The sequence below is a fragment of the Falco cherrug genome, chromosome 3, assembly GCF_023634085.1.
Source record: "Falco cherrug isolate bFalChe1 chromosome 3, bFalChe1.pri, whole genome shotgun sequence".
In the NCBI taxonomy this organism is placed as follows: Eukaryota; Metazoa; Chordata; class Aves; order Falconiformes; family Falconidae; genus Falco; species Falco cherrug.
In genome coordinates this window covers 45,723,377-45,748,946 of record NC_073699.1, presented here as the reverse complement: position 1 = coordinate 45,748,946, position 25,570 = coordinate 45,723,377, and the positions used below count along the sequence as shown (strand labels likewise).

The following is a 25,570-nucleotide window of genomic DNA, read 5'->3' as shown; positions in this document are numbered from 1 at the left end:
CTACTGAAAATGGAAATGAGTTTATAGTTGTTTTTATACAATCCCAGGAAATGTTATGACTTCAGATCATGGTCTGTATGACCTTTTAAGTATTACTAAAGTAGTAGGTGGTGACTATAAATTGTAATGGGCCAAATGAAATTGTGTCACTGAGTGGGGAATTCTGAATGAGAATAAGCTTCACAGCTGGCTTCAGTGATCTGCCGTCCTCTCTAAAAGCAGTGAGCTAATGAGGAGGCAGGAAGCATATTCTCTTAGATATAACAAGTAGTTTCATAAAAAAAAAGTAAATATTAAAAGTGTAACTTAACAGAGTTGAGTCCATTACCTGTACGAACCAAAGTGGTCTCCTACCGTAAGAAGGCAAATAGCTCAGCAGACTGTCCCTCACACAGAGCACTGAAGTATTTGGTCTGCTGTGTATCAAGTGCTTGTGTGGGAGTTTTTTGGATAATCATGGCCTTGGTTTTAGCATGACTATTATTAACCAAGTGAAAACTGGTTGTGACTCCAATTCAAGCACCTCATTAATTGTGTAACAGCCTAATTCCCTTCTACAGAGAAGGCTTCACTTTACTCATCTTGTATGAGTAAAGCATGAGTTCAAGCAGTCTTTTATTACACCTAATGCAGTGGGATTATCCTACTATTTACAAAAATTACAAGGATTATTCTATTCTGAGACATCTCAACACAGATCAAAATTATTATGAACAAAGAGCTTATTTTCTGATGCTTTTTTTTTTTTTTTGAGGGAACACCTGAAACACAACTCACTCCACATGAACAAAAACCCAACTACTCAGTTCCTTTAACATTCTCTCTCTATAAAAACTCAAAATCCTCTTCCCTATGGCCACTAAGCAAAAAGCAGCATTTAGCCCTGAGCTGACTGATGCTTTGATGTACCAGCTGCAGCGAAGACTATGTAATAGCCAGGTTCTGCCTATTGCCCCTGCAGTGGGATTTTAGTTGGGATTTATCTCCTATCATTTCTCTGACAGTTTTCATGAGATCTACAGGACATATTTTAGTTTTGTGTTATTTACAATACTTCCCACTAAAGTTAGAGAAAAGCTCCCAAAGTAACTGGGGAAGGACAGGGTCTATGAATACTACAATGCTGCTTAGTTTTATATCCTTTTTCCTAGGACTTCTTGTTCAAATGGCATAATGAGGAAAAGAATTTGTTTTGATGATGATGGATTGGGAAACATTTAATCATTTTATATGTGTTCTGGTAGAAAGGCATGTGGTGCTAGGAGTGGGGATGGGGATATTTTCACAATGATCTAGAAAAAAGGAAACAAACCAAAGCCACCAAACCCTACATGTGTGCTAGCTACCTGCAATGACATAGTTATCTTCTGATAGCTGTTATCTAATGGTTGGACTCGATTCTTAGAGGTCTTTTCCAACCTAAGTGATTCTATGAATGAAAGAGATACAATATGACAGATCACATAATTCTTTTTTCCCTAGGTAACATCCATAAAATTATAAATAAAGTCTGACTGGGGTTTAGAACTCTATCGTTAAAAAAGGTTTATTTCATCTTTTTAAACATTTATGGCTTATTTTAGTACCTGTGCTTTCCCGTATCTTGCTCGAGGACTCTGTGGATATTGATTCACTAATGCTTCAAAGGCCCTTAGAGCTTCTTCAACTTTTCCCTGGAAAGTGGAGATACTTATCAGCAATTCTATCTAATAAAAATGCTGAAGGATGCATTAGTTTCCCCAATTTAAAAACAAAAAGAAAAGAAAAAATGCAGACTGAATCAACAGTTTTCACTCATTTTTTTGGTGGCATTGCCTGCTTATTTAAGAGAAATTAATTGTCATTATTTATGAAACAATATTATCTACTTTCCATGGTTAAAGTGAATAGCTTTGGTTTTATTTTACTCACTTTGCCTTTGCTGACTTGAAAAAATGTTGAGATGACAATAACCTGTTATTGCTAATAACAAAATCCAAACTGGATGTAACAAAGAATATAAAGGAAGTTCTAGACATATGCAGAAATTTCTTCTCTGCATACCTCACATATTGAACAGTACGGTAACTATAGTTTTCCTCGGGGAAATACTGTAGACTCATCCACACTGTATGGCTGTTTCCTCCAAACGTTTTGCACAACCATGTCCCTCAGGACACCTTACGCGCCCTGTGTCTCTTCCCTGTTGCATACAAAGCCCAAATGTAACTATGGCATTCCCATGATTGATGCTGATTAGCAAGTAGGGACAGAAGTTGAGAAGAACCAGCTGCACCATTAAGCAGGAGCTAAGCACTGATTGGCAAAATCTGGCACCAGATCTTGCTGCCACTTCCAACTCTTACAGCTTTATAAATATGAGTGGACTGTTATACACAACTGTTTTGCTATCTTCAAGTATTACATATGCCTGGTTTGTTACTAATTGCGTATGCAGACAAGCATGATCGTCTGCAACTCGGCAAAAGACACAGGCAGGAAAATCTGAGTCAGTCAACTGACCCCATAGGCTCACCAAAACTTTCTGTTATATCGTTCTCTGACCAACCAATTGTTTAAGCAATAAAAAGCATGAAAATGCTTTTGGTTTTTGTATTTTAACACATACAGAAGGCTCCTAGTGAAGAGCAGCAGCAGTGGCAGCCGGAGGTTAGTGCTCTCTACGTAGTAGCCCTCGAAGCCCCATCACAGACCTACAGGAACTCTGGGGCTGCACAGATGGCAATGCAAAGCTCAAACTGCACAGTCAGTCTTCTGAAAATCAAGAATAATCCTACACCTGCAATGATGAAGATAATTTTTATTGTACTATACTGAGGGTAGCGTATCTTGAATCCAGGGTACAACAAAGACCTGTAGTTCTTCTCCATGCGCTAGGACTGTCTGTGAAGCATAACAGAGTTTTTACAAGATTTACATCCAAAAGACTTAAGGACTCTCATTTTTAACGGTCACATAGTCTTGCTTTGCTATTTAACCTCACATCTGGAAAAGGGCCATCTCTGCAGAGGTCTTGTTTTATGAAACACTCCAACGAAAAAATAAAATTAGAAGTTATCAGAGGAGTGACTGAAGAGCTTTTGTTTATTGTTGGGTTTGTTTGTTTGTTTTTCATAGCCAAGTTATTGAATTCAGAACGACCAAAATTGACTGATTGATGTTGAGGTCTTGCAGCCACTGATGAGAAGCAGGAACATCTGCTTCATGCTCTAAACAGCTGTATGGGAGGACAGACACTCAGAGAATCCCACAGAAACAATGCCGACCACAAAGATTTCTACCTGACGTTCACGAAACACATGAACGCTTACTGCGAGATCCATATTAACATGCTTATATTATTGAAGTTCTCAATATGGTAGTAGTTGACTTCAGTACTCAAATGGACAACAGTGACAGGACAGAACTAACCCTGTTCCATGTGATTAATTTAAGCAGTTTTTTGATGATAGGAACTCAACAGTTAAGCCAAATATTTTCAAGGTTAAATGTGGGCAAACATACCTGAACAGACATACACTTGTGACTTCAAAAAATTTAAGATAAACTATCCAGCAGAAATGAAACTTGCAGGACAAACACGTGTTGAATATTTAATTTTAAAAAGTTAATTTCACAGGAAGTAATCTAAAAGTAATTCTCCCTTTTCCTAAGTTAATTTTTATTTTATTCATTTTTGCCCACTGTCTACAGTCCTGAGCAAATCATTCAAAACTTACTTTTTTACGTAGTTTTTCTGCAGCATCTAGTTCAGCTTTAATGGTCTTATCAAACTTGTTTAAGAGCTTTGGCTTCTTCTTCTTTTTAGCTAGAAGAGATTTTAAAAACACACAGTTCATTACTTCTTCTGTATTTCACAGCAATTGTTTGAAGTAACATTTAACTAGCAACCAGTACTGTGCTGGTAAAGTGCATGAGTTTCAAATAAGGCAGTTTCAAGACACACTGACAAGAAATTGATTTTGTACTTATTACAATCACAGACTTCTGTATGACAAAAACAATCTTCAGTCATTCAGACTCTGTAAGTTTGCAGGCAAGTTTCTGATAAAGCATTTTTCATCTCATATAGCCGACTGTTTTCCAAATAGTTCAATTGACATGGAAGAACAGAGAGAACTGTTATTTTTCCACATTTTTATGGTATTATGAAAAATATCACTACCGGGACATGTCAGTAATTTCTAAAGTTGTGCCTATATATGTGTATCTACTTCTTTGTCTAAAGCAATTAAAAGAGTTGATAGAAATCATAGTTGCTCGGGGTAGGAGGGACTCAGAAGTCACGTTGTCCAACTTCCTGCTGAAAACAGGTTTAACACTGAAATGTCTGAACCTCTTTCAAGTGGTCCACAGCTTAGCAAGCTACCACACAGTAGCAGAGCAGTGGCGGTATGGAGCAAACCAGTCTTGAAGTAAATTGTGTAAAGCCAATTTGCTTCAAATGCATTTTAAGTAAACCGTGACAACTTGAACAGCTATTTACTTCGTAGCAGTTCAGTCTCAAACAACGTCTATTTGGTTGCATTAAGTAAACCAGGTGTTAAAAAATTCAAACACACTACTGAAGAATATGACAACAGATAACTGCTTTTCTCCACATTTGCTATAGCTAAACTTTGCTTTTACACTTCATTAGAAAAAAAAACCCACAAAACACCTCAACGTTTTCTGACTCACGTAAGGAAAAAAATATATATATTAGCTGATACAAGTAACTGCTACTTACATGTATCTGTAATTAGAAGCACATATGTTTGCTTAAATTATGCATTATTGTTCTTCCCGCCCCCCCCCCCCCCCCCCCGGACAACATGGACAATAAGTCATTAATATAACGAAAAGAAGTAAAATTGTTTTTTTCTCTGTAGAAGTTTAAACAGGGAATGCTGTAAGTGGCATGTGTAAAGCTAAGCCCAAACACCAACAGCTTAACATCACCAGACTGCTGCAATACTGTAGCAAGTATTTTGGATAGCAAGGTACTGGAACTGGCCATGTTTTATTCTGCTTCCCAAGCCCTCGGAGCGCACTGTTTGGAATGACAAGAGCCAGCACATGCTACTGGAAGCTGTGCTCATGATTCATGAAATGATACTTTCTCTCTGAGATGCTGAGCCTACACAGAGCTTTCGGTAGACGAATCACTTTGCCTGTGTTATAACCTCAGAGAAAGGTCAATGCCTTAGTTAATGCTAAACCAACACTAAGCCCACGCAAGCATTAGAGGACCTCATGAGTCTGCGCTGCTTCTGTATGAGAAAAAAAACCTTGACTACCTCTGGTTCTTTCTGTGTAAGACTTCTGCTGTCATGTCCAACACTGAAGTCAGACAGCTCTGCACGGAGCGAGTTTTTCTTACATTACCTTTATAAACCATTCTGCAGCATTGGTATGCACAGTTAAACTGATGCTATTGCTTTTCAGGGGCAGGAGGGCAATAGAATTTAAGCAGGATTGAAGCTACGTTACTAAACTCCATTTACGTTTTCATAAAGGCTGTATGAAGCTTTAAATATAAAAACGTATTAAGATCTATAAAGGAAAGGTATTAAAGAAGCAGTGCATTAGGATTATTGTATCCCTGTTGATCCTTGTTAGAATAGAAATGACTGTAATTTTCCAAGGCATTAGCTACCAAGAAGTTAAGAAGGAAAAAACTGTCTGACACAGAGGAGTTTACTCCTTTTTCAGGACAAACCACCAAACAGATACTTTAATATACTAGTTTAGCTCCCCTAACCACTTCAGGTTCTCGTTGTACCTTATGACTTGAAATCAAGCATTTACACTCAAGCACACAATCATGCATTAAAGGAATGCAGTTATCACAGAACTGAAGTGACAAAAGAGATCTTTTGTTGCCTTTTTTTTTTTTTTTAACCATTCCAGATGGTTTTCATGTCTTTTATTCATTCCCCATAGAAAATATAGTAGAAATGCATTTCAATCTGCGGACAATTCCAGTCTTGCTAGGTCTTACTTTAATATTATCCATTTCATAAGAAAGCAATGTCTTTACTGCATTTTCATTCAGTTAATGATGATAATGATTAAGGAGCACAGCACTGGCTCTGTTCCAAATCTTCATACCCCTTGAATCCAACAAAACCCACAGAACCAGCGCTCATCATGAGAGCAGGGATCCCTCCACCCTGGACCTTGAGTCCACAGTGACTAACAGATATGGTCAGAAGTTTCTGACATAACGTCAGGGGGGCTGCAAAGAACAATTCCTAACATGTAAAAGGTTTGTTGGGGTTTGTGGTGGTGAGGTTTTTTTGTTTTTTTTTTTTTTCCTAAAAATATACCATCACAGTTCCTTTTTACAACGTCTCAGCTCACAGCTGCTATATGAGACTGTCATTTGTTGTTAGCAGGAAAACTGAGCCATGTCCATTCCTCTGGCCACATCATCTGGGGAGTTTCCATCTGGACATCACCAAGCACTTTGTTTGTTCCTGTTCTCTAAGTAGGAGGCTGTATATACAAGAAATGATGTAAACCACAACTAAAATGTCAGTTCTCAGCTCTTATGGCATGAATGATGATCTCTATCCAAGACTGGCCAGTATTCAGTAAGAGCGAGCAGCTATCTGTCAGTTTTCTAACTTTCAGTATTCATGGAAAGACATACAGTTGTGTGGTCCTTCTCCAACTCCGTAAGCATTGCTCCGAAGGAACCTCGCTGTTGCCAAGGAAAGAAGCCTTCCCACCCACCAAGAACCTCACGCTGCCTGTGGGACAGTTTCCACAATGCCTTTGAATTTACAAGGAGATGACACAGAAACAGTTCAGAAGAAAAAGAATGAAATATCTTACCAGTCTGTGGCACAAAGGTATGACATCTTTCCCCTCATATCTGACTTGGAAGAATCTTTTTGCTACCCTCCATTACCGAAAAGTATTATCTATCCATTTTCAGTACAATTATATATCAGCTCTAGACCAGCAGGAGATCAATATGAAAAGCTGGAAAGGAGCTGTTAACATAAATATTATTCAGCTGCTAGGCACCAACATAAACCAGTAAACATTATATAACAAGCAATAATCTTCATCTTCCATTCTACTCCTATGTTAAAGAATTCACCAGGGAGCTTTCAGTGTAACCATCAAGCATACCTCTGTATTAACCAGAAAGCCCACCATCTCCCTGCAGGGGTATTTTAATAAATTACCCATTGCCCCCTTCTAGTGTAATAATCTTTTAGCAGATGTGACACAATATATTAAATTCAATGTTACAAAGAAGTTAACTTATCTGTTTTCAGAGGAAAAAAACACGTCATTTTTCTGCAATGACTTACAGATTTCACAACATAGCTAAAGTAGTCCAGAGTCACATAACTCCTAGGGTGATTTGTAGTCCAAATAAGACTGAGCATTAAAATGGTAGTAATTCTTTTATATATCATACTATGGTCTTGTAAGAATAATACTGAGGGTTTTCAATAATGGCCTTGGATGTATGGATACGCTTTCTACCTAGGATTGCTGACACAGGACTGCTGAAGACTCCCTCAGAGAAAACAGTTTCTGCTGCCAAAGCAGCAAACTAGGAAGAAGTCTTGCAAGGAATTCCATGCTAGTTCTTTCTGTTGGGGAATAAACAACAGCCAGTGACAACAAGAAACCTCATGTCCCTTCTGTATTAAGACACAGATGACAAGAAGAAGGAAAAAAAAACCACCCCAAAACACAAAACTGAGAAGGAAAATATTTTGGAAGTGGTAATGTATTAGATGTGCAGTAAACTTAATAGCCTGTCATGTCATTCAATGAAAAATGATGAAATGGCTATTTTATATACCTATTTTGGCATATGAAAATGAAAATACCAGGCATATTTTATGTTTTTATGTTGAAAGGCACCTTGTCATCACCAAAAGGAGTGACAGTCTTTTTCTACAAATGACAAAGAAATAAATATCGATTGAAAAATAATGAATGCACTGCTAGATACTCTTTCAGACCACAAGAACATCACATGAAAAATAAGGAAAAGTAACCAAATGATCAAAGGTGATAGAATCACTTTTGAAGAATGGTTTAAAAACTGTTTTGTCTTTAATTATCGGGGTGAGGAGGGGACACAACATTTAACCTGAACAAGCAAGAACAAAAGGGAAGAAGGTAGCAGTAAAGAGTTTGCAACTGGAAGAGGAGTACATAACACTCTAAAAAGTAGCTACAGAGGTGAAAAGAATAAATTATCTTCTATCTCACCATAGTCAGGACAAGGAATAAAAGGCTGAAATTTCCTAGAGTAGAAAATTTGGCTTGAACATCTGGAACTAGTATCTCTGAGCAAGAACAGTAGAACAGATCACTGAGGGTAGTCATAGAATTCTGATTACTGGAAGTCTTTAATACCAAGCTGTGTAAGTGTCTGCCAGGAACAACGCACGCAGTTGGTAAGGCCTTTGGTCAACAGGATAGACAAAGCAAGCTTCACAGTCCCACCTAGTCTTATTTCCTACCATTTCTGTAATACTCTGTAATACACTGCTATATGTCAATGCACTTTAGTGCCAAGACTATAATTGCACAGGGAACTTTCATTCTCTCATTTGTTAATTAAAGAAATTCCCCCAGAAGGTCACTGTGCCAGTCATCGTGACAGATTCCTCCTAGCACTAAGCCAGCAACAGAATATAAGTTCAAAAACAAATGGATCAGTTGCAGATTATCTGATTTATCTAACAATTACGCTTTCATGTTCTGCAGCATCTCTCAACCATTAAGCTTCCTTTCATCACCTTTCTTTTTCCTTCTCCTGTCATCCTCTTCTCCAGCCTCTCCCCTTCTCAACCTTGATGCCATACCACGTTTCTTTCCTTTCATTTCTACACTTGCTCACAATCTGTTCCCCGGCCCAGCTCTCCCTATTTATCCCCAGCTTGTTCTTAGATATCTCTTCTTCCACATACTTGTTGCGCATGCCCTTCTCTTCAAGGGTCTTTTTCCCTAAACTCTCTTGCCCCAAATCCCTGTTTCTGACCATCTACTCTACTGCTACTCTCAGTCTCTGCTGCATACTTCAGAAAATAATTAAGGCTATAAGCAGTCATGAGAGTGACTCCAGGAAAGATGTCTGCAAGTGACAAAGCCTCCCCACTGTCACATAATTACATGTGCCCCACATCAAATGGTGCTAACAGAGCATAAGCATGCCTTGCAAGAAACACCTCACCTATTTCTACACATGATGCAGCAGCGTGTTGATTACCTGCAAACTACCTCAGCCTGAGCAAGAAGCAGTACAACTACTTGGCTCAGCAGCAGTACCTGATGGCACAGCTCTTTGCTCTCTAGCTAAAAGTTCATCCATTTAGTCATCACTTGGAGAATGTCACCAGTGCAGTGACAGCTTAAAATTAATGGAACTAAATTTAGTTCTCTCTGCGTAAATACCTAAACCCTGCTGTAACCTTTAGAAATCTAGCCAGTACAGTCAATGGAGCATAAGGAGCGAATTCAGCACGAAGTAAACGCCTAGTAGGTGCTTAGCTGAAGGCTCCATTGACTGTACAATGACCGCTGTATATAATGCAGTTTGGACACCACACCAGCACATGCAGCCACATGCAGATGTCTTGATCCGTAACAGAGTCCCATCCAGGTTGTTCTCACTCGCTGACATGACTGTTAGATGTAACTCTTACCCCCTCAGGCTGTTTGGAAGCCAGTAGCGTGAACACTGAAAGACTCAGGAAACGGTTCATTCCGGCCTTTCAGGACCTGATCTCACAGAAAGTTTCAGAGCTGCAAAGGAACAGCATCAGAGGAAATCCTGCTCAGGTCTAAAGGTCTGGACTAGAATATGCCATATACTTTGAGACACGCAGAGATACAGCAGCAGACAGGGACTGGGCAGGGGATGGACAGCCAAATCTAGTGGCCAAACTCAAATATCCCTCCACTAATTATTAGCCAGCACATGCATGCATGAACTAGTATTTTGTAGCTGTTATTAGTACACACTGTTGCAGAAGAAAAAAAAATAAATACACTATGTTTGCAATAAAAGCTTTTTCTCTTTTTCATTTAAACACTGGGGGGGAGGGGGGGAATAAATCAAAGAAATCAGTGCAAAGTACATCTTGTGAAACTACTGAATCTTTTCCTTGAAACCATCCAAAATCAATTTTTAGAAAGGCATTTCCAAAATTAGTTTTCCCAACTAAAAATTTCAGGTCAGTGGTACAATTTTAGAAAAGCTGTAAGTGATTCAGAACAGTACCTTGTGACAGAAAGCAATCTCAACTACTGGTGCTATTATTAGCTTTTTCGGTAAAACCAAAAAGCTAATAACATTAAAAAAAATCAAGTTCTGTAAATCTTCACCTGAAGCAGATCTTTTTCTTTTAAGTAACTGCCCAGACAAACAACATAAGGCAAATCATTCTGCAACTTCTATGTTGATTTTATTCACAGAATTATAACGCAAATATAATTTCTTGATACAACTTCTAATGCAAAAAGCTGCCTAAAGAAATAACAGTTAAGGAATGAAACTTTTCTAGAATTACTAGACAAATGTACTCAAATGTCTGTATAGTCCTGTATAACTGCGCAAAACACAAGGTTTGAAACTTGTGTAAAATGCCAAGTAAGCCAATTATATTAATGCAGTAAATGCATCCAAAACAACTGAATGAAGTAACAAAGGAAAAAAGTTGGATAAAAAAAAAGAGCGATGACTAGTAAGTACATGGCAAAAATATATTAAATCTGACCATAAGTCCGAAGTAATACAGAACAGACTGGTAGAAATATTGTATCAGAAATAACTAGGAATAATACTTCTGTAATGGAGTAAATGAATCCTCTCTTGCCGTGACAGAAGGGGGAAAGGGGAAGGGGGGTGTGTGTGGGGTGTAGCATGTAGAGAGAAAGGGGAGGGGGGCGAAATTATCCCTCCATTTCACATTTTCATCTGAAATACAAAGCAGTCAGCCAGGCTAAGGAAAGCCTTATTCCCCTAGAAGAGTGAACACTCTGAGCTGACTCTGATCAGACATCAGCCCGATACCTCAAAATAGTTCACACTTCATTAGCCAGAATTCGACAAAAAGATTTAAAACTATCATAATTATCTTTCATGATTAATACACGTTTTTTTAATCCTAAAGATACACCATGCACTTGACATTTTAACAGGTAGCAAGCAACTTTTAAGTGGGTCTCTGATATTATAATACACTGTAACCACTTAAACTTGTTGTTTCTGAAAAGATCATTTAAAGGATGGGGTACCTTTAGCACAACTCATAGCATAAATTGTTCTGTCCTTGCTGACCTACTCTGAGCCTCTAACCAAAGGATACATGCACATTTTTGTTCCTGAGCAAATTAAGTGGGAGATAATATCACACTGCTGTTAATAATCCTGGAACAATTAGTGTTTCTGTCTGAAAACTAGTATGCACTTTCATGCACTTAAACACTAATCATCTCTCACTCTTGTGCCTTGTAAAAAGTTGGGAGCAGATATTCTACAATTCAACGATTTTTATTCAGACATGATAGATATGCCAGAAAGAAGGACACCACAAACAATGAGTTTGTTAGCTGATGTGTAACTGTGGCCAGGAAGAAATCTCAACAGGGACTAGCTTGGGCAGCTTTCCATCCAATCTTGCTGCCCTTTTCTCCATTTCCTTCATCTTTTGCTCCCCATACTAACTATTCCCTTTCCTAAGCCTTCTGTTCCCTTATGCTCAGAGCCTAGGAAACGTGGTGGAGCGGGAGAGCAGGCTCACCTGCTGCTGGCACCTTGGACCTGTCCTGTATACTGGTAGTGATGACAGACATCCTGGTTGGTCTAACTGGGAGGTCTGGGAGGAAGGGTGCTTCCACGCTGGCTATATTGCCTTGCTTTAATGTTTGGAAACTAATGCTGTAGGATTTGTAGTCAATTGAGAGGGGCCATGGCCTCCCCTGTGATTATGAGAGTCTGTATTACACTATTAGCGTGAGTATTCCTTGTTAAACACGTCTTCTAATGAAATTAGTAGCTCCTCAGAAATGGTGAGACGATCTCTCTGCCACAATCTCTCTGAGGGCACACTGAGAGAACATGAGGACAGAAAGACACTGCTTTCTATCTAACAAACCACCTCGAGTGGGGTTTAGTTTTTGTCATTATTTATTTATTTGCTCCTATTGTCATTATAATGTTAAGGGAGCATTCCCAGTGGCTTCTGCTGTCTTGCATCTGCTTCTACCAGCATGCAAAACAGCAGCTGGGGCTCTGGCTTTTAGTCAGTTACTCAGAAAGACTCCAGATAAACCATAGCCTTCACAGCCACCTTGAGGACACACGGTCCCCAGCTTTTGAATTGAAAACTATACTGGAACAACCCTGCTGCACTGGCTGTATGTCGTGCTTACTGCCAGCAGGTAAGTTTTAAATAAAAGCTGTAACTATTCAACTTTAGAGTTTATGACTATATAATGATGCCTCCTTATTTGTCTCCCACATTGATCAAAACAGACAAGTGGTGGGGGGTGGGAAGGTGCCACATCTAAACCTAATCTGAAATAAAAACCTCATGTCACACAATCCCACAGTCACTCGCAGCAAAGGCTCTTCCTGATAGTTCTCCATCTTAAACACTCAAAACTTAAGGAAGCCACTTCCAGGGGAGCCATAGGCTTTGTTTTCTAAACACCCTGTGTCGCCTATCCCTGCTGTGACACAAATTTAGTAATAATGCTCTTGGGAACGTGTGGATGGGCACTTTAGAAGGCAATAATAAGTAGATACCGACAACCACGGTCTGTAGAAGTCTTCCAATGAATTTTGTGACCTTCTGTTTTATTAATCCCCACCCCACCCCCTCAAATACTCCAAAATTCCCAGTCCAAGTTTTAAAGTTTCAGATATGGGCTGAAAAACCTACATGTATCTTAGCAGATCAACTACTTTTACCTGGAATTCAAAGTTTGCTGAAGTAATTGTCCTCCCTCCTATACTGGGCCCATATAATTACCCAAATTAGTTTTTGAAATTGTGCTGCCTCTCAGTGGGTGCCTGAATGAGAATTTGATGATGATGAGCTTCCCAAACAACAGGACAAAGACAGGAGTTTTTCATTAGGTGAGATACAGATAGCCTAAGCGATTCACTTGTTTTATGGGCTTCCACAAATGGTAACTTAGAACGTATAAAACCAAGTAACTGCATCTAGACGATTTTAAACCAGTAGCACTCCAATAATTAAAAGATCTTTCTAAACTGTACTGCTAGAACAGGCAAAACCTCTATAATCAACTTATCTGGGGAAGCAATCAGACAATAAAAACTGAGGCATTTTAGGGACTAATAAAGCTACGGAATCTAATGACTGTAATAAATCTTTAGCTGCAGTTATTCCAGAACAATTTCACTTGCAGTAGAAAGTATTCTACAGGGCTTTCTGTCTGAAATTACTGTTGATTGGTTGGATGTTGATCTTAACAAACAACTGCAGAATGATAATTTTATTTTTGGTATGCATTTCCATCATTCACCTGTCCCTTTCATCATGAAGTTTTCTGGCTTCATTCAAAGGCTAGAATCAAACAACCCTTTGACAAGACCAGAAATAAATTTCTTCATTGACTTTCTGCACAAAAATACACACTAATACTCTATTATCCTACAAATTTAGTTCAGCATGGTGCTGTGCAGCAGTCTTGGACTTTGAGAGCTACACTTCTATGAAGTACATCAGTTGTTCTGCCCACAGCTTATACTTGATGCAGGCCACAATTATGTAAGTAAATCAATAGGTAGTTTGTATACCTTTAGAAGTAGAGCTTGCAAGGGTGAAATTCAACCCACATAACTTGAGATGACATTCACTGATGATTTCTGAGTTTTCTACGTGTGCCAGTCAGCCACGGTACAGTATTTTCTTAAATACATCTCTCATTGATTTATGGCTGCATCTTATTTGGGTAATTTAAAATAACCCAATTCAATATTACTTTAAACCACCTTCTATGACTAGGACATCTACAGCTGGACACTTTTAGTGAAAGTGAAAACTTAAACCAGTTCGAACTATGAAAACTTACACAACTTAAATTTTGTCGAATTGTTTGGAAGCCATTCAAATATTTCAGCTATAAACAAATTTCATTTAAAAAAAATAGGGTTGTTTTTCCCTGTGGGATGCAACATTTTACCAACTTACCCCAGAAAAACACCCTAGCCCTTCTTCCAACTTACAGAAATCCTGTAATGTCATGGCAGGACTCAGTAGAACCATTTATTTAGTTGTTCAGTGTTTAAAAAGAAACAAAACCACAAAGCACTTAGGGTGCAAAGTGACTATGGCTCCTTGTCATATTTTCAAGTCATAAAGTTCTCTTAAAGTTTGATTAATAATGTTGCATAATAGTAAATCCGTGCATTGTCATTTTCTTAAACAAGCTATTATTTTTACCTGTGAATGTTTTTTACCCATACTGGATGGCTGCTGTATGTAATTTTATTCTACTGTTTCAAGAGGTCAACAAAACTAGCACATAACGGTGGCTTTTTTCTACTATCAAGTATATAAGCCCAGCGCACTAAGGTATTTCCTGCCAAATCTATCCTTTTATAAATAGGAATGTGGATATAATTGCCTTGCTTTCCAGGTAAACTGGCTAATGGTATATTTATTCTTAAATGTAATGCTTACATTTGACATATTTAATACTTAACTGTTTGAAGTTTTCCAATACTAGAAACTTGTATTTAAAATACAAATACACAAAACCTTACCCAAAGATCATATATTAGCATTGCTAAGTACTCAAATAGAAAATAGCCACACAGAAAAATGGAAACAGAGAATGAGAAAGGAGCAGCAGACACCAGCAATTGCTGGATCCCTTTTCCTCCATCTAGAAGTAGCGATGGAGCTACTTATGGCAGGCACTACTCCACAGGCCATACCTGAGTGAAAATGATGCAGGCACAGGCCCTGAGGTTTTTGGGTATTGCCAGCTGTAGTGATGTAGCTAGGGTCAGATACCAACCTTGATCCCAGTGAAGGAGGTTGTGCAAACTTCATCCAGGGACAGGGAATGCACAGGGGCAGCACCAGTGTCATCACAGGAAGAACAGATTCACAGTGCTCTTAGCAAAATCTCCCTTCTTTTCCACCAAACCTGCCTCTGTATATTCCTACCCATACTAAGCCAGACAGAAACCCTTACTGGGTAAACATGGAGCTGACAAGGACTGATTTTAATGCCACCTGCCTCGCCAAGCTTAGCAAAGCAGGCAGCGCTGAACCCAGCTTTTGGGGCTGGGCAGCCCCAGGTTGCCTGTCACCCACAAGCGCTGGAGGAGCCTGATGAAGCTGTGACCTCCAGAGTCCTAAACTAGGAGTACAACATCAAACATTTTCTCCTGAAACAGCAGAAGTTTTTAACAGCAGCCTGTGACCACATAAGGGGAATACACTCACGTCAGCTTCGGAAACAACTGTGTGTGTACCGTGTGTTTACGTACAAAAGCTGATGCACTCTGGATGTTTATTCAACTCCAGTTTACGTAAGATACACAGGAGCTAAGCTTCACTACCATTTAATCTGATTTAAATCCGTCCTCCCAGAAATAATGTTTTTGAATTTCAGAACAGAATATTACTTTCAGACTTACCTTTTTCTGTTTTGTCTTGTTCAATTTCTCTTTCACTTTTCCCTAGAATATTAAAAATATAATTTCATTGAAATAAATTTATGTTAACAGTTTATGGTAAGAAAGATACAAGAAAACTACATCTTATAATTGAGCCAACAAGACTTTTGTTCCATTTTTATTTTTTAAAGCAACGATAGTTTACTGTCTGAACTACACACTTGGAAGCATCTGCAGAGAACAACCTTTTATGCAAATATTACATCATTGCTTCTGTCACAAAGTATTTCAAACTTTCCCCTTTAGATATTTGGTAGATTTTGGTGATACACACTTATGCAAGCTGTTTTGCAAGAAAAGTAAAACCTGTATACTAATCAAAAATTCTTGGAAACACTAACTTGATATATATGTTTATATATATATATATATAGACATATATAATTAAAATGTAAAATCCATGAAAATCTATTGGGAACCTAGGTATCATTTTCAGAAGTTCCTTGGGCACTTGGAAGCTTTTGTCTTACCTCAACTTTTAAAATAATTTAACCCAGATGTTTTGTAAACATCTGAATACACAGGTAAGTATTAACTAAGCACAAGACAGTCTGTAGCAAAAGACAGACTACACACCATAAAACAATTGGGCATGTGTATATCGCGAAGGTGGTACATACAGCGACAGGCTTGTCCCTTCCTCTTTTTCTCCTCTCTAAAGACTTTTTGGTTCTGTCCTACTCTGTAACATTTAAAGCATCTTGCCTCAAAATTCTATTATTATTCTGTTTCCAGTTTTGTCCCAGTAAGTTTTCACTATTTCCTCCCAATAAACTTAACAGAATATTAAAAAGAGAGCTCTGCTGGCTTTTCAGTTACAGTTATTCTCTTTAACATATACTCTTTAGTTTTGAGGTATTCTGATAGAGAAAAAACATTTTCTTTAATTTCTAAGTCAGTCAGAGACATCTCATCAGAATATTCCATCTTCACAGTTTTTTTAAACCAACTGCTCAGAAGCATTATATTCTGAATAAAACACACCATGCAAAAAAAAATATATTTTTTTCATGGAAAACCTGGGTTACGCATACACATGAAGAAAGCATTTCACATTTCAATTTCACCCTTTACTACAAGCTGACAACCGCTACTACTGAATGTGCGGACAGTATGACTCCGATTTTTATATTCAGAACAAGGCAGAACGAGTATTAACTTGATGTCCCGGTTTCAGGAGGACACTTGATTACGATATGGTAAATTTAATAAATATGGTCATATTGAAAGTCTTTCACCTCTTCAATTACACCATACAATCCAGATTGCCAATTAAATGGAAAGAAATGACAAACAGATCTATAGTCAGTTACATACTATGGGATAACTTAAAGAATGAATATTATTACTATAACAGTATGCTAATGAAAGCATTGTTCAGTACTTTCTAAAATACAGGCTCTTCCATTCGTTGGGGCTTTTTTGTGTGTGTGTATGCATAACAATAAATAGAGTAGTCGTGTCCATTTGTATGCCATCAGAAATACTGTATTTTAAAAAGAGCAATAATGCAGCTCCGGATGAGGCACGGAATAGTTTATATATTCCTATATCTATTATTTTTACCAACTCAAAGCATATGAACAACTCATTACAGGATAGTTAACCACGATACAGCACGCTACTTATCCATCCATTTCCCTGGATCTTTCCCTTATGAGCAACAATGACAGTCTCACCTGACCTCTTCTAATTCCCTCTTAGGTGTCTCAGCAACTCTCTTCCACCCATCTTGGACATCCGTGTATTTTTGTAACTTCTTTTCCATCACAGGAAAAACTAAGTATGAGCTCATCACTCTAAAGCCTGTTTCTATCTCCCATTTCTTGCGCAACTTCACATTTCTTTATTACTGAGGGTCATGCAACATATAACGGTAGTTCTCTATATCCACTTATGTACTAGGATCAATTCTCCAAATTCTTAGAACTTTTTCAACCTGTATTCTGCAAAATTAGCTGCCACTGACTTCACCAAAGCCTCTCCAATGATCTTTAAATACTCCAGCTTCTCCTTCTAGGTAGCTGCTTTTGAAATTCATCACATCTTGATCTTGCTAGCTCTGAAGAGCTTGTTTCTCTCAGGTCTCACCATAGTTAAACAAGAATTCAGCATGATATTTAGCACATATCGCTTTGTTCCCTCCACTGATCCCAGCTTACTTTGACAGTACAAAATGGTTTTCATCTTGCTATTTCTGACAAAGGTTTAAAAATGTCTACAAGACAGGGATATGATAGTTAAATCTTGAGACTGTTTTGTCATCAACTCAAACCAACTGTAGCTCAAACAAAAATTTTCTTAGCTATTCAAACTACTCTCATCCTGTACTCAATTTCTCCATTTCCAGCAAAACAAATCTAGATAAAAATCACAGAAAAAACTGTTTTAACCAGTCTCTACAGGCTAGGACTGCTATCACCATGAAATGTTCACCAGGTATTCCCAAGCAGGTTTCTACTATAAAGAAAACATTTATTTTTCATATTACAATATGTCTAAATATTTCTGAATGCATGTGACAATGACCCAATTCAAAACTAAAAATGTATTTCAGACATTGTAGATTTTACATGAATCCCAATCAATGCTATCAATGTATGATACAATTTATTAGTTACATATACATAATTTTTGAAGCATGTAAAATTACTAAAATATTCAGTAAAAACATGACATTTTTCAGTATTTTTCCTCTATCTCATCCATTCTCTTTACTTTTTAGAAAGAATAGTTTCATATGATACCTTTTTAATTACTGAGAATGTGAAAAAGTGACTTAAAATTGCAGCAAATCTTCAGTATTAAAATAAAACTTTAATATCCTGACCTTATTTACATTTTGCTTTCCTTATTGCTATTTCTTCCTGTGTTTTCCCAAAACAGTAACCGAATCCAAGATTTCAGATTCACTGAGATATAGCAAGAAGCAATGTAGCAACATGAAAAAATAATAATAATAAAAAATAATCTTTTGAAGATGTAATCTTCTTTGACTACAGTTCTTAATTCAGTAATATTTAATCATAAAAATATGTTGATGTTTGAAAACTGAAAAGGTCCAAGGAACATCTTTGTTTTCAAACAGAGAACTACACAGACACAACACCCTTGCCAGATTTTGGATTTAAACTACAACCATAACCTAGAATATTTCTCTATGAAAGGTAGATATACTTCACACACACATTTGCCTTTGTTAAAGAGTGGTATCTCATCCACTTTAAGTTAAAAATAGAAATTATGTATCACGGGCAAAATTCAGGCCAAATTGATTGCAGAATAGCTAATATTCCAATCAAAAAAGCACAACACAAATATAGAACACAGATATCTTAGGAGTACTGCCTGTTTCCTTCACACAGTATCATCCAAAAATAAAAATCACTTGCTATATTTCTTCATCTTTGGAAGTAATACTTTCACATTTATTTTAAAACACTCAAAATGATTAATTTGAAAAATAGTATTAATTAGTGGCTGAGTCAAACATTTATCCCCATTGTTAATATCTACCACATTTTGGAAAAATAATGACACTAGAAAGACAAAGATATTCTTCTGTGTTTTATTGCAGCCAAACATTAAAACAGATTAAATATACATTTTTTTTAATAGTCTGCTTGACCTTGCTCAGCTTGGCATATTTTTGTAAACATGAAGCACGTAAAATCACAAATATTTAAAATCTGATCACAGCATAATATAATACTCTCACAGTCCCATAATTCTACAAATAGGCTGCCACTGTTATATAAACAGTTTCTCCATTCAACATTCTAAAATCATTCCCAAGCTTCCTCACAAAATATGGCTTTGTAAAAATTATTGCTTTGCAATTCACAATCACAGGTAATTTTACTAAAATATCCCATCCCAAACCACGTCACAGTCTAAGAATATTATTGCTTTCCTGAAAAGTCTAAAGAAGATCACTTTGGGCCATCTGCGTTTGTTGATCAGATGTAACACTCACTTATGTGAGTATTACTGAAATCCCAAACAAAAAAAGAAACATGCATATAGGATGACCCTTTCACTATGAATGTAAGCAACTAAAAACCTGACTTCAAAACAGTGCTACAAAAATTTAAAATCTCCCTGCCAACCAAAAGGCAACCACTGTTAGGGCTACCAAACTGATTTTTCTTCTAAAAAACCTTGTATTATTTTATTTATTCTAAGCTCCTGTATCAGACTTGGCAATTTTCTAAAATCACAGCAATTATTCCTGAGCCGAAAAGGAACACATGCAAAATGCCAAAGAATAAAGTATGCCTTCATAATTGTGGAACAGCAGCACAGAACAGGTAAGAAGTACACCTGTTATATTAAAATTCTAAATCATTCAAAGTCTAAATTTCAGATGTACCATATACAAGAGCTTTTATGATTGCAGGTCTTAAATTCTGATATCCTGTTTTTCTTAAGTTTGAATGTCCAAAGCTTTTCTTTTTTTAAATAAAATTTACAAGTCAAATATTTATGCAGATTTGAATTTTTAAATAATTCACTGAATATAAAGCTTACTAAATTCAGCTTTGAGGTCATTATATTGGTAGGCAAACCAGAAGAATTTTACTGAATTAATCTTGATTCCAGCAACTCAAGTTTTGTTGCAATCTGCACTGACTCCCTGCCAAACTATTATGTCATTTCTAGACGTTTTTGCTTTAAAAAAAAAATCAAATGTGCATAAATAACAAGCTCTAAATTCACACATAATGGGTTTCTGAAAGAATTAATTTAGTAATCTGCCCTTTACTAGTATGAATTAAACATACATATTTTGTAGCTCGTTAGGCTATTTTAAAAAGCACCTGAAAATTCATGTAGTGTAACTGTTGACATAACATCACTGCAAAGAGATCTAAGTCAAACTTCACAGCATAGTGTGTGTCCAATTACTGTTTTCAATAAAATGTAGTTAGGCTGTATGCTATATCAGCAGTTATAAAATAGTTTAAATGTTTTATTATGCTCATAATATTACATGTTTTGTTTGACCAAACTGCTCTGTACATACTGTATGAATCCAACCCAAAAGATAAATATTAAAATCTGAAAAAATGTACTTGCTTCTATGTTATAAATAGAATATTAACAATTGCTTAAACAGCACAAACAAAATGCAGCCTGAAGTTGCAACTCTGTCACAAACACAGAAGAAAAAAAATAATGGATCCACTAAACTTGACCAAGAAAGAAAAAAAAAAAAAAGAAAATCAGGAAAATCAGACAGGAATGTAAATTAAACATCCAAGTGTTAAAAAAGCTTACTAAAATGACAGTTGGCTAAAACCCATTTACAATATCTTAGTGTTTGCTCCCCAAACCCTGAACTGCTCAATAATTACATCATAAGATCTATTGCAACCATCTGCTCCCCTTTTGTAGCGTATGGTTAGGGCTGGTCCTCCTGATGTAGGGACTTTTCTTTTGAAGCTTTAAGTATCTGAAAAAATAAGGGGAAATCTATATTAAAGGACCAACCACAACACAACTTACTCTAAAACAACAAAAAAAGATTGTAAATGCTAAAAAAGGCAACTTTGTATCAGACTAGTTAATTTTAGAAAGCTATGATTTCTAGGCGCTATCATAATGAATGTACACAAAGTTGCTGTATAAGGTGGGAAATATAAACTTAAATATTTATCTAAGCAGTAAACTTTTTCTCAGCATATGGCACTTCATTTACCATGTAAAGGAAATTTAGGCCATGCCACAAATATACTAACACAATTTTTTTAATTTTTTTGTTTGTTTTTTAAAGTCAAGGACAATTACAATTGGAAAAGAGGAGCCAGGGAATGAGGAAGGGTCAAAGTTGTAAAGTGGAAACTTCTCTACACATAGGGGATTTCAGCAGTTGGTAAAATAAATGCAGGATTATAAAAATGTCAAGGATATGTGATGAAGGAGGGGTGGGGGGGGTGGGCGAACAACCCTTAAGTATTTTAAATCTCAACACATATTAAAAGGGATCAAAATTCAAATACAGAGAGTAAAGGTATCCCGAAAACTGTAATATGTCTCCCTTAAAATATGTCTCCAACAAGCACCACTCTATCACAACCACTGCAGTTTATGTGAGAGTGTAAAGCAGGATTAGCAAAAAATTCTAAATCGATAGTATTTCAAGCTGACCTACCATACCACTTAAGTGCATTAATTTATAAAAATAGAGACTATAACCTCAGATAAAATAGCCTACAGCTGGAAAGGAATATTGTTAATAATTTTAGAAGTAAGCTTAGAAAATTGGAAAACAGTACCGACAGACACCATAATTTTTTTGTGTGTGATATGCCCTGAAGCCAGGAAACAACTTCTGACTTGCACTCCAGCATATTCAAATCCCACACCTGATCCCTTTGCTGGCAATGTGACAATGCTCTGCACAGCTCTGAACTATCTCCTGTTTTCTTTCCAAAACAAATAAGTTCCTATGTTTCAGATAAAAATCAAATAACTGTTCCTAACCTGACTCAAACTGGTGACACCACGTTTCAAATAAAGTTGCATGAATTTATACTACTGAAGAATAAGGACTCTAGTGACATTTCTGAGTATCTTTTACACTGTCTGAAGTTATGTTTATTACGTAAATAGGTACATCTTTTATACATGTAAAGAGCACATATGTATATAAAGGTGTTCTTCAATCAGGAGAGTTCTTGACTGTCTCCAGTACAATGAAATTTAATATTAATTACTGCTGAAATAACAGAAAATACTAGCTTTGAGTATCTGATGAAATGAAATCACATGAACAAATAAGGAAAGAATTCTGACAACAAAAAACTGCATACTGAATCCTCCACCACAAATAATAAATAAAAAAAATCCCTGGTAAGCATGAATTTCATACTCTTAAGAGGAAAATGTGAGAATAATATTGCCTTCAAACTGAATGTTTCACATCCAAAAAAAGCAGGTAAACATACTTGACAGTAGGAAAAAAACAATAATTTAATAGTAATATAATTTTTATTCCTGGTCAGTAGTTTATAATAAGTCAGTACTTATTTCAGAGATGTTATTTGAATTCTACTTTATGTGCTGAAATAATAAGCTTTATACAAGAACTGATAAACAACAATTCTTCTGTCTTCAAAGTGATTCCCCATAACTACATAAATTATTAAAGATTCTTGAATATGTTGTCACACTGTTGCAGACTGTGTGCTTATCAAATTATTTTCATTTTCTACTTCCTAAACAAGGAATGGCATATATGATACTACATCTAATAGTTACTTGCATGTTTAATTACTGAAGAAATAGGTTTTGATCGATTCTGTTTTGTCCTAAGTGTGTTGCATTAGTTTTGAAAACAACTGGAGGTAAAAAAAATAAACTTAAAAAAAAACTTTTAAAAGGATCAGAAATAGATACTATTTCAGAGTAAAACAAGTCATTTTTGATTCTAATGGTGTTTGAAAATAGAAAGAACTCTTTTTGTATCACAATACAATAAAAAAGAGAGTGCACAGCTAGGCTCAATTCCACAATCTTATTTGAAAGTCCACCTGCAATTAAAGGAGCGATTATCTCTTTGTACTTAGCCCTAGTGCGGTGGGCACCTCGAATGCCGTGTTCAGGTTTGGGCCCCTCACTGCAGGAGGGACATTGAGGGGCTGGAGCGTGTCCAGAGACGGGCAGCGAAGCTGGTGGAGGGGCTGGAGCACAAGGCTTATGAGGAGCGGCCGAGGGAACTGGGGGTGTTTAGCCTGGAGAAAAGGGGGCTCAGGGGGACCTTATCGCTCTACAGCTGCTTGGAAGGAGGTTGGAGCGAGGTAACAACAAGTAACAAGCGACAGGACAAGCAAGTTGCGCCAGGGAAGGTTTAGTTTGAGTTTCTACACCAAAAGGGTTTTTCAAGCATTGGAACAGGCTGCCCAGGGAAGTGGTTCAGTCACCATCCCTGGAGGTATTTAAAAGACCGTGTAGATGTGATGCTTAGGGACATGGTACAGTGGTGGACTTGACAGTGTTAGGTTTATGGTTGGACTCTATAATCTTAAGCGTCTTTTGCAACTTAATTGATTCTATAAATTCTATAAATGGAGTATTTGGAAAACTTCCCTCTACTGTACAATACACATAAGTTGGTTTCGGTTCTTTTTTGGTGAAGGCAGAAAATTAATCTTCCACTGCAAGGCTGAGCCATAAATTACAGCACAAAAAGCCATAGAAATATGGTCCACAAAAACAAAAATTAATGATTTCAAGTTGATACTTAGCTTCTGAATTTAGTTTTAAAATAGTATATGTAAGTCAAAGATCATCTTCATATCAATTCAACTGACACTGTGCAGTAGAATTACCTACTGCTGAAATTTTGCAAGTCCTGTAAGAGCTTTTTTGTTATTTTAATTTTAAGCAGCAACGTTTTCTGAAAGAAAACATCTTTTCTTCTAGTACAGTTCCAACTTAAAGTACAACAGATCAACAGAACACCACCTTTGCTGAACTTTTGCCTGTGCTGTCAAAAGTAACTACTCCTTGTTCCTACATTGGTTCTAAGCTTTGGTTTAGAATATTTCATATCCATTATGAAAGAAAGCATTTTTAGATAAGGCATTTATTAATGAATGCCTGTGGCTTCAAACATTTCAACACACCATGTGACTGTTGTGACAAACAGGTTAGAAAGTCCTCACAGACAACACAGCTACATATTGATACGAGCATTTCAAACCACCTCAGTTAAGGTTCAGCATGTAAATTAAAACATGAACTAAACCATGCCTCCAATTTGTACTGTGCAACCACAAAGGCCTCTTCTCTGGCTACTTTTGGCATGCATAAGAACCAAATACAAGTTTCTTTTCTTACAAGTTATAACAAAACCCCACAGAACTATCTGGGCACCACACCACATAAAAGCTTCTGCATATAGCGAAGATTAACTAACCCAGAGAGGTGCTCAGGCTAATCAGAACAAAACAGAAATATAGCTGTCAAGACTCTTGGATTGCAGCTTCTGTTATTTACTGCCCAGAGATACAACTCAGTGTTTCACTCAACATGACTTAATTCCAAAGAACAAACTAGCAACTTGTAGTAATTAAATCCAAAAAGCAGAAGAAATTTAATAGTATGCAGTCTTCAAATTTAGAAGCCATTTACCTACTCTAAAAATGGTTTTGGAAAACTCTACATTTACTACTGTCAGGCAACAGATGGAAGAGCTGGAAGTGCTCTTATTCTTAAAATCAGTTATGTCAAGAAAAATTTGATGGCATGACAAAACAGTCCTGTTTCTACATCAGTGCCCAAAAACTGTGCCACAGTTGGAATCAAATAGATCTGACTGATACACAGAGAAGTGACAGTATTACCAGACTTATGATCAGTTACTCCAGAAAAGAAGTACACCCATAGTTTGAGACCTGAAATTTTTGTATCAACTTATCCAGCTCTGTCTGAAATCATTAAGAATTAAGTTGTAAATTACAACTACTCACAGTTTTATTTGGAACGCTTCCATATAACCCAGTAACTATTATCAGCATTTACACAGGAAAACATAATGATTATTGCTTCAAAAACAGGAAGCAACTTTAAATGACAATACTGATACCCTTTCACTCTTCTCCACAGAGTAATCTGTTTACAAACTTCCCATATAGCTATAGTTTCATTTTTTGGGGAAAAAAACCAAGCACTTAAAGAGTAACTTACCCACTAGATCATCATTTGAGTAATCCTCGGCTTGAACAGGCATTTCTGTAAGTCAAATGTGTACAAAATTAAAACTGGACAGTTCTCTAAATATCTACAAAAAGCTGCATTTTTTTCCATTATGCTTAGAACAGTGACCTATGAAGACTACTCTGTAATACTACTTTTGCAGAAGTACAATGCAAATTT

The 25,570-nt window shown here is 36.8% G+C and overlaps 1 protein-coding gene across 13 annotated transcripts in view; it reads right to left on the bottom strand.

Moving 5' to 3' along the window:
• The window catches only part of ASPH (aspartate beta-hydroxylase), a 122,890-nt gene that overhangs the window by 43,841 nt on the left and 53,479 nt on the right, over window positions 1-25,570 (bottom strand). For all 13 annotated transcript variants that reach the window (XR_008731608.1, XR_008731609.1, XM_055706463.1 and 10 more), the window contains 4 exons: window positions 25,382-25,426; window positions 15,650-15,691; window positions 3,720-3,808; window positions 1,587-1,673 (listed from right to left, as the gene is read on the bottom strand). Coding sequence is in view for 11 of the 13 variants with exons in the window: in XM_055706463.1 (XP_055562438.1) it covers window positions 1,587-1,673; window positions 3,720-3,808; window positions 15,650-15,691; window positions 25,382-25,426 (263 nt within the window). In the remaining 2 variants the exon portion in view is untranslated. The remainder of the gene's footprint in view (window positions 1-1,586; window positions 1,674-3,719; window positions 3,809-15,649; window positions 15,692-25,381; window positions 25,427-25,570) is intronic.